The sequence below is a fragment of the Tasmannia lanceolata genome, unplaced genomic scaffold, assembly GCF_043159265.1.
Source record: "Tasmannia lanceolata isolate RefF3 unplaced genomic scaffold, GAP_Taslan_0.1 ptg000015l, whole genome shotgun sequence".
NCBI lineage: Eukaryota > Viridiplantae > Streptophyta > Magnoliopsida > Canellales > Winteraceae > Tasmannia > Tasmannia lanceolata.
The window spans coordinates 3,889,468-3,900,105 of NW_027518692.1; the positions used below are offsets into that span (position 1 = coordinate 3,889,468).

At 39.1% G+C, this 10,638-nt stretch overlaps 1 protein-coding gene across 5 annotated transcripts in view; it reads right to left on the minus strand.

Annotated features, from left to right (window-relative positions):
• LOC143846011 (bromo-adjacent homology (BAH) domain-containing protein) overlaps positions 1–7,077 on the minus strand; it is a 104,166-nt gene extending 97,089 nt beyond the window's left edge. For all 5 annotated transcript variants that reach the window (XR_013234621.1, XR_013234622.1, XM_077354420.1 and 2 more), the window contains exon 1: positions 6,445–7,077. Coding sequence is in view for 3 of the 5 variants with exons in the window: in XM_077354420.1 (XP_077210535.1) it covers positions 6,445–7,050 (606 nt within the window). In the remaining 2 variants the exon portion in view is untranslated. The remainder of the gene's footprint in view (positions 1–6,444) is intronic.
• Positions 7,078–10,638: the final 3,561 nt, after the last annotated feature.

Genomic DNA, 10,638 nt, shown 5'->3' on the forward strand with positions numbered 1-10,638 from the left:
TTTTCCACATAACGAGTCCAACAGATCCAACCTAGATCAAATCAGATAATCGGTGTGAAAGTTAACCGTGTTTAAAGTTGTAAAAATTGGATTTTTGGAAAAACCCTAACAGAGCACATCACGATCGACCGTGCGTCTCGGTCGACCACGAGGCACGGTCGACCGCGAGCGCCACTGTCTACAAAGGATCGGTCTTTAACAGAGTGTGTCTCGGTCGACTGTAACACTCGGTCAAACACGCACGCGTCTGTTTGCAGGGGTTGGGCTTATGGATTCATTTGTTTTGATTGATCTTTTGGAGTTCTACGACTGTGGAATACACCATCTACCCTTCTGATTCATCGAATGACGATGATGATTAGGTAGCCAATCCTCGAACCCAAGAGCGTGACAGGTAAATAGTTACATTCGATCAATCGAGGTACATAATATCATATTACTTTGGTGTTTTGATATCCTTATTCAACTGCAAACCATGGTATCTATGACTTGTGCACTTCTGTTTATGTATATGAGATCTTGGATTAAATGTTAGCAACTACCTTGGGTCTGGCATGCTTACCTTGTCATTCATATGGACCATTTTGAACTTTGTAATTCCCATAACATTGTCTATTTTGTTTATGATGTGAACCTTCGATCTTCTGAACTTCTTATGGACCCATGCTTAAACATTGTTTTCTTACATTTCTATGGATTCATTTAGCATTGTTTCAATGTGGACACTTCTTGTGGAGGCTTAGGAGAATGTGATATATATGTGGGCCTTTCCAATGGGGTTAGTTCATTGGCCATGTGGATCCCGTCAGTGGGAAGGAACGTCGGCCCTGTCGACAAGTATGTAACATGTGAAGAACTAATTCCCACACCGTGGGCAGTCGGGGATAGCAGTAACATGTTTTTTGGTCTAGGCCGATGACCTTGAAGTGGTATTGTTATTTGTTCGACTTTATTCGTTGCTCAAACAAGATTCATGACTTCTTTGAATTGATACGTATGTTCTAAGATTGTATTGACCATGCTACTCTCTTGCTTAGCCATTACATGTGGTTTATATTCCTCGATACATGACATTCACTTCGTGTGAAACCCTGTACCCTAATTCGATCCCATTTTTGGCTCATTTGTTCTTGGCATGCATGGACCCAAACTGAAGTAACACGTTATTATGTATTGGGCTTTGGCTGACAGTGGATTTACAAATTTTCAGATTTTGATCCCCGTAATGCGAGCGAGGGAGCGCAGGCGTAGTACCTCCATTATTAATAGCTTTATTTGAGTTAAGAAAGAGTGAGTGTTGTTTGAACAATTGTAATAGACTACGATTGATTGTTTATTTTGGGTAGAGAGAGCATAGTGGCCGGAAACTCCTTGGGCATGTAGGAAACTCATTTCCCCTAAAACGTGTTTCGGAAAGGTGGGAAACTCATTTCCGAAATGCATGAGAAACATACATGAAACTTATATGAAACACGAGAGAAACGTATGGGAAACCTGTAGAAAACGTATGTGAAATGTGTGGAAAATATTTGAGAAACTTACAAAAATCATTTTAAAAAAACACACAAAAAAATTATGGAATAGATATTAAAAAGGGAAAAATAGCGTATACCGTAATAAAAATTAAAAGTAAGAAATATCCAAATAGAAATTTGAACTTAACAAAATTTAAATCTACAAAACCATATATTTCATGTTTTCCTTGTATTTCACAAGCATTTTCATTAATGTTTCTCTACCATTTCTAAGACGTTTCTCGTAATTTTTTTATTGTTTTACCGTTTCTCGTTTCCCCTATATTTTTTTCTTGCGCTTCCCGTTTCTATTTCTCATTTCGCTTCCCTAATCTGTTTCCCACCCGGGCAACTATGAGAAAGAGAGAGTAATAGGTTCGATTATTTCGACTCATGTGTGACCTTTATTATTTTATATAATCAATGTTGTAGATGGTTCTGGTTATCTTTGTGCAACCTTGTATAAGTGTAAGGATTTCTTTGCAGGTATATAGCGTTGTCATGTCCTAGGCCGTGTTCACAGTTTGGGGCGGGACAATTAGTAATTCAATTGTGCATGATCAAATTAATAAAAACTATTTACTTATCAAAAAAAATTAATAAAAACTATTAAAAATTATAAATGCATATATTTATTCAAAAAAGCTCATGGAAATTTGAAATTAACAAATTCCAAATCTACAAACACATATTTTGTGTTCCCTTGTGTTTCATATCCGTTTCTCTTTATGTTTGTCGTTTCTGAAATGTTTCCAACATGTTTCATAAGGTGTTTCTAAATGCATCTCACACAAATTTCTTTTGCTTCCCCGTTTCTTGTTTCTCCTCCAATTTTTCCCAGCGTTTTCCGCTTTTGTTTCATGTTTTGATTCCCGAATTTGTTTCCTAACCAGTTAACTATGGTCTAGGGAATGCTACCATGGCTTGAATAAGCCCTTGAAAAATAAAGCTCGAGCACATAGGACCATTTTTCTGAAAACGTAAGTAACCAGCTACTTCATAAATAAATAAAAATAAGAAAAACTTTAACAACAACCAGTAAAAGAAGCAGTCTTGGGGGAAATTGTAGAAATTTGCCATAGAAAAATAGAGGAAGCTAGCAATAACGTGCTTTCTGACAAAATTTAAGGTCCTTGATGCCAGAAACTGGAGGGCTCTGATAACAATGGGGGCGTTGAATTCTTCTTCCATATTCGGCAACTGGAGCTGGTGGAAAGTACAGGCAAGTTTTGGAATCCAGTCAGTTGTGCTTTCCAGCAACACTCAATTGTTCTCTACAGCAATGATTTGGTATTGTGGACGAGTTGGGATGGTAGTTGGAGGTAGGATTTTGTGGGTTAAATCCTCGCATAAAAGTTCTTGAATTTGAGACGATCAAAACTTGAATGAAGAGAATATAAACAATAGAAAAACCACTCCTTTTCTAAACATAATTAGAAACCGCTGCAGGACTTGGTCCTATGTTGACCAATTAATGCATGAGCAATAGTTTTCTAGGGCTCGTGCAAGCATGGTGGTATGTCTCCCTCCATTACTAAGAGCATAATTGTCAATCCCCCAAACCTACCCCTGAATATTATAAATTCTTCTTCGGCTTTCGGTACAAACCTATTTGGGTTTGCCATAAACCCCCCTTCTCATTCTCTCTCCCTGGTGTCTCTTTTTTTTTTGCGTGAAATCTCTTCCCACATCCCTAAAATCTCTCTCAATCTCCCTAAAATCTCTACTCCCAAGTTTTCTCTCTCGTTTCTATGGTTCCAGCGTGAATACGCATTGCTTATTTTGCTTTTTGAGCAAACCCAATTTGGGTTTGCTGTATTTCCCCCAAAAACTCGAAAAAGAAAGGAGAGAGATTCTCTCCAGCGAGATCTCTCTATCTATGAGAGCATTTGCGCAAACTACCCAAACCCATCTTTGTGGGTTGTTGTAACCCTCCTCTCTTCTTTTCCTCGCCTCTCTGTTGCTATCGCAAAACCAAACAAAAAAGAAAAGGGGAAAAAAACCTTGTTTGCCGTAAAACCCTTTTTTGGGTTTCTTCTCCATCCAAAACCTAAATCCTCCCTTTCTTTCTCCTTTGAATCCCCAATCTCCACCCCCAATCCCTTATTTTCTCCTTTTTATATTTTTTTAGGTTTAGATCTACTCCCCAAAATCATTTTCCATTCCCAAAACTCCACTTGAAATCCTTTATTTTCTCTTTTGTAAATTTTTTGGCCTCTATGTCATTTGTCTTCATCTCCAAGGTGCACCCCAAGTGTTCGATGAAATGTCCGAGAGAAGTGTGGTGCCTTGAAAGTCTTCCTTTTGTCGCAAATTGAAGGCATTCGGCCTTCAACATGAGGGGGAGTGTTGTCATGTAGGCCTTTTCTAGTATTTGCGTTAGGCCTTCTTTGTTGGTGTTATCTTATTTGTTGTCTTTTCATGTCATTTTGTTGTCTCCGGGCTCATGTAGTCTCGCTTGAGGGGGAGTATTGATGGTTTGTTGAAGATTGCTCTCCCTTGTCTATCTTATTATCTTCTCTAGTTGATGTTTGTTCACCCTTGTATGGTTGCTTTGTCTCTTCTATGCATTGTCAATTCTTCCTTCGCATTGTTAGTTTGTCGTTCTTCGCAGTGTTTGTTGTTTCCTCTTCGTGCGCTTGGCGTAGTTTTACGCATTATTGTCCGGATATATGCCCGGTCATTAGCATTGCTTTCAGCCTTATTTGCCCTGGACGACCGTGTCCCCCGTTGAAGCGACAGTGTCCCCGTTGACCTTGTCTACAGACAATGGTGTCTCCATTATAGGTTGGATATCTACCCCGGGCGACGTACTTTCCGCCATCGTTGGTCGATGTTCTCTCCAACCGGCGGTGTCCCCCATCGACCTTGTCTCCAGACAATGGTGTATCCATCGTTGGTTGGTTATCTGCAAGCGACGGTGTCCCCCGTCGACCTTGTCTCCAGACGATGGTGTCTCCATCGTTGGTTGGTAATCTCGAGGCGACGATGTCCTTCCATTGACTTTGTCCCTCCAAACGACGGTGTCCCCCGTCGTTGGTTCCAATCACCTTTCCGATGGTTGTTCTTCTTCTCTAGGCGACGATGTCCTACCGTCGACCTTATCTCTCTAGACGACGGTGTCCCCCATCATTGGTTGGTTCCGATCACCTTTCCGGTGGTTGTTCTTCTTCAATTGGCACAGTACTGCTCAGTTGATGTCTCTACTCTTGGTACTTCATCGTTGCTCCGCGCGCCTTTGGTGCTTATTTTGCTCGTTGGATCGCTGATATTTCAATGCCGAGGTGCCTCCGGTCGGTCCTTCGTGGTTGGCAGATTTATTTGCCAGGCTTCATTCAGGGGGAGGCCCTGTTCTGATCGCTCTCACGATCATGCTGATTCAGGAGAACCTGCTTCATTTTTATGGCCGTTGATCTCGTTGTTGTACTCTTGTGGCCATTGCTTTTATTATTATGCTTTCATTATGTATTCACCACACCAGCATGAGGAGTGTTGTACCGAGCTAGCTGTTTGTACTTTTCTGTTGTATGGTTTATTTTTAGTTGTTTGTTGTAGTTTCTTTGTAGCAAGCTGGAGTTCTGAAGCTACCGCGAAGGCTATGAACTTAGATGTGGAGAGCAAATTGAAGAAATGACCTTAATATTTGTGTACTGACTCCTAATCGAATTATTTGGGATTCAGAGATGAATACCGAGTCGGGTTCTTCTCCTACCAGTATTAAATAGAACATGCTGAACAAAATCTTCTTCCTGTAAAACCTGCTTGATTTAGTTAGTAAATACACTCCAGCTTGATGGGGAGTGCTGAATAATGTAAGGGTAGTTTATGCATTATATGTAGATTAAAGCATATTATTGTCATTGTACACATTTTGCCCTATTTGGACCTATATATACATCTTATTACATGGGGGCTCCTTAGTGGAGACTCTCCATCTCTCCATTCCTCTTCATCTTCCTCATTAACTTAATCCCCATTTCATGGAACTCAAATGTGTATTGTCTTATAATGTCAAATAATACTATCGTTAGTGTACCCACACACATGTTCAAATGTCTTCCCATGACATTGAACACTTGACGCTCTCTAAACTTCATTACAAGAGTTTAGGGAGATGACCATGACCTTGCCACTTCTTTCTAACATTTTAGCAAATTTACCGTTTCAAAAAAAAATGTCAAATGAGAGATATATCATATCTAACCATACTCAACTCAACTCAACTCAACTCAACTTAGCCTTTGCCTCAACTCAACTCAATTCACATCTAACCATTATGCTAAAAATAGTGCAAAAAAAATTAGGAAGTTCATTTGTAACTCTACTATGATTGGATTTAGCAAAAAATATAATGCAAGAAATACCCATAAATAGAAAAATCATTCTCACACCAAATAGCCTATGATACTATAATGCAAAAAAATGTCAAATGAGAGATATATCACATCTAACCATCATGCTAAAAATAGTGCACAACAAATTAGGAAGTTCATTTGTAACTGAGACTATGACTGGATTTAGCAAAAAAATATAATGCAAGAAATACCCATAAATAGAAAAATCATTCTCACACCAAATAACCTATGATACTCAAATAATTTACAGTGAAAGAAAACAAAAGGAACAGAAATTTCCATTCAAGATGCAAAATTAATGTGAAACAGTCTTATTTACAAGAAAAAATGGACAACTATAATGCAAGAGAATCTAAAAGTTGTGTTCATACAAAAAGTACATGAAAGGTAAATGACAATTCAAAACACATGTTTAGTAATTTGGTGTCAAACTATACTTGGTATGTCCAAAGAAAAGTCAAATGCTATTGTGGAATATAGATCACAAAAAAAAAAAAAAAGACCTGTTCCTAACGATGAAAAAGAGACACGAGAAAAGATGAAACGTTGAACAGTTGAGCCACAAATCCAATTACCAGGGGATTAACATTGGTAAGGCCTAAACCTTCACCACATGCCAAGAATATCTCATTTTCCAGCGTTACATCCTCTCTCAACCAATTAAGAAGCTCAATAGGGCGAAAAAACCAAAGGACCTTTACTCTCCTACGATTTGACTGCTCCCATATCTTTAAAAGCTTGCCAATAAACGGCTCAGGCTCACCTTCCTTGTAAAGGTATACACAATCATAAAGGAAGTATTCAATCCCGTCATAAGTAAAAGACTCGTAAAATTGGGCGTCTTTTTTTGCCCCACCAACTCCTCTCTTTTGTCCCCATTTAAAAATGGGGTTTTCTCCTCCATCAGCGTCTTCTGAATGAGACATAGCTGGCATATCTCCAAATTGAAGTGGATAAGGCTCAAGCTTATTGTCTCCGGCAGGACCACCGGAGGTGAAGTCGTAGGGTTTGGGTGGTGATGACGAAGGGGCTGAGGGAGATGGTCGGATCTCCAGCAGGACCACTGGAGAAGAAGGCCGGAATCCCTTTCTCTCTCTCTCGGTTGCTCCCTCTAATTCTCTGTTTTTCAAGCGAAATTCCTCCCCTGAAACCCTATTTCGCTCGGTATTTATAGAGGGCATATGATATATTTTACCCTCTTTCCTCCCCTGAACAGCCCTCTCTTAGTGAATTTCTGACACTACTTTTGTACCCTATAAGGGGCCAGGTAAAAATGACCCGCGAGGAAAATGATATATTCCACGCGATTCTACTTCCCTGGACAGACCCCATGGTGTATTTACTTTATTTTGTCTTTATAAGGAAATAATGCATTCGATCCGTTCTTCTTGGACAGCCCCCTTTAGTGTATTTAATAGACTATAGAGGTGGTCTGGGTAAGGAAAAAATGGTTTATATTATTATTATTATTATTATTATTATTGTTTAGGGAAAACGACCGGAATAATGGGCTTTTTTCTCAAATAGCGTGCATGAGGAGTTTTCTAAATGACCAAAATGAGGGGGTTGGTAACGACTTTTGCCAAAGAGGACTGAAATGCCCTTTAAAGTCATTTCAGCCACTGTCGCTTTACACTTTACACAGGAAGGTGATATATTTGTGTAAGCCGAATGGTTCCAACCCTTGGCATCTCATTCTTGTTTTGATCATTCCAATCTCAAGTGATTTTGTATCACTAATGAGTTTGATTGTCTTTAGTTGTAGATCCCATTAGTTTGCATTCAAGGAAGCTTGGATCGAGGCCTATAAGCTTAATTGGAAAGCATATGAAGTGCCAAAGCTTGGAAGATCCAAGAAGTGAAGTTGACTTGATGCCTTGAAGTTCAAGAGAAGATTGAAGTGCTTTTCAAGTCTTTTAGAATGTATTCTCCTCTCCTTTGTTTTTAGAGATGTCAAAGGCAATTAACCATGTTTTAAAACTAACTTGAAAATATAATTAAAAACATAAGACTAAAGCCCAAAGACCATGGCCCAAAAGCCTCTGATTTGTCAAAGTAAAAAAACAGATTTTATACAGGGTCGGGCGACCGCGGAAGCAAGGTTGGAAATCCAGCACTTGCGATCCAAAGGCAGGCCGGGCGACCGGGGTGATCCGGGCTCCTGCGGAAATGGTTCTGTTGAATCAGAACCATTCCAGCATGGTTTGGGTGGGCGACCGCCAAGGTCCGATCGACCGCGAAAAGGTTTTTGAGCCGAATTTTTGAGCGAACAAGTAGCCCTCTCTTGGCGACCGCCATGGGGCCGATCGACCATGACGGTAAGAAATTTGAAAATAAAAAAGGGCGCCCAATAGAGGCGGGCGACCGCTGTGTCCCGGTCGACCGTGACGGTCAGGCAAACTAGCTTTTTAGGCTTGCACAAGTTGACTTTTTCAACCCAGTTTTTTATAGTTTTATCCCCAAACAGTCATATTTCCAAATGGGCTATATATACACTATCCGAACCTTTCTAAACCGTCTCTTTATAATATCTTGAACATCTAAATGAGAAAATCAAAGTTGTTTTAGTGCATCTCTCATCTCTAAGCAAGGAAGTGGATTTAGGCTTATCTTTGTACATCTTTCATCCATCTTTTGTAACCCTCTTGAAGGGATTTTAGTTTTCTTTCTTCAAAGAATATCATTGTAATTTGGCAAGTGTGAAGGGACACGTAGCCATCCCAAGAGCGAGTGTTTGAGACGCAGAGCTTTCTCCGGTTCGTGGCGAGTCTTGCGAGGCGTAGCCGAACCAAGTTGTAATTGGGTTGATTCCCCTCCGTTAAAGGAATCCGTAGTGAAATCATCAAGAAGTCTTGGTGGAGTAGAGTAGGTCCTTATAGTGACCGAACCACTATAAATCTCGGGTGCACTCTTTCTATCTCTCTCTATCTCTTTGTGCATTTGTGGTTTGTTTTCATTTGTGCTTAAGGTTTTAATTTGCCATTATTGTTTAGCTTCCGCACTCATTTTTGGCAAAAGTTTTTAAAACCCAATTCACCCCCCTCTTGGGTTGCCATAACCCCTGGGATTTCACTTGGTATCAGAGCTCAAGGCTCTTATTTAGGTTTTTGAAAATTTTAAAAATAGAAGAGAAAAAGATAATAGCAACCCATCTAGATATGTTGAAGGACAATCTATTTTTTGACCCCCATACTTTAATGGTTCAAATTACGGGTATCGAAAAACCCAGACGAGATTCTTTTTACAATCTTTAGATTATGAAATGTGGGAATTAATTGAAGATTGATACATTGCTCCCACAGAGGAAAGAAGTGAGTGGTCGGCCGCTCAAAAGAAGAGAGCCGCATTGAATGCTAAAGAGGTGAACACAATCTTTTGTGCTCTATCTCCCGACGAATTCAATCGGGTGTCTACTTGTAAAACGGCTAAGAAAATATAGACAATCCTTGAAACCACTTATGAGGGGATCTCACAAGTCAAAAAATCTAAAGTTAGTCTTCTTGTTAGTGATCTTGAAGCATTTAAAATGAATGAAAATGAATCCATTTCCGAAATGCATTCTCGTTTTACTAATATTGTTAATGAGCTTGAAGGTTTAGGTAAAACTTATACAAATTTGGAATTGGTGACAAGGCTTCTCCGATGTCTTCCATTTTGTTGGGACCCCAAGGTCACGGCGATCGAAGAATCTAAAGATCTTGATAATATGAAGTTGGATAAGTTAGTTGGATCCCTCATTACACATGAAATGAAGATGAAGAGAATGAAAAACCAACAAGCCGAGGCTTCAAACCTCAAGAAGAAAGACAAAGGAAAATCAATTGCCTTCACCGCCAAATCATCTTCTTCTTCCTTAAGTTCCGATAGTGATGAATTGGAAGCTTTCAAGAAGTTTAAGAAAATGTGGAATAAGAAGGGAAGAAAAGATAAGAAGAAAAAGAAAGAAAGAAAAGAAAAGGGAAGAAAAGAAGAAGGAGGACCCTATAAGAAGTTTTGAATGTAGCAAACCTGGACACATAAAGCCGGATTGCCATCTCCTCAAGAACAAAAAGAAGAAATGTGGGAAGAAGAAGTTTAGAGCACATGTAGCAAATTGGGACGGGCTTAGTGACAGTAGTAGTTCTTCATCAAGTAAGAGCTCCAAGTAAGAAAAATTAAACTTTTGTATCTCAGTCCATATTAATTCGACCTTATGTCTCATGGCTAACACCGAAGAAAATAAAAATGAGGTATGCTCCAATCCATCTTCTAGTTCAAGTTCTAGTGATAATGAAATGTCCTATAATGAAGTTTGTCAAACCTTGGATTTGCAAATGTCTAAAAGTAAAGTTTTAAAGAAAAATCTTTCTCAAATTCAAAAAGAACTTGAAGTTTAAAATCAATACTTTTCTTCTAAATTTCAAGCCCAAGCTAAAATGAAAAATGACTTAAAGCTTGAAAATGAGACCCTTAAAGGTCGCTTGAGTGAACTTGAGACTCATGTTTTGAGCTTTCAAAATATGGCAAGTTCATCCAAGTCGTTTGAAGATGAAAATTTTGAATTTTTAAAACAAATAAATCATCTTCAAAATAAAAATGAGAGGCTAAGGACGTGTCTATATGGTTTTATGAATGGAGACAAAATTATAGACATAATCCTCAAAAAGGCTAGTTCAAGACCTTAACACGTCTATCATAATCGAACTAGTCTTGCTAGCCCCTTAGTTAGATGTCATTATTGTGTCCTTCATGGGCATTATTAATTTCAATGTGCATCTAAGCTAAGTAGG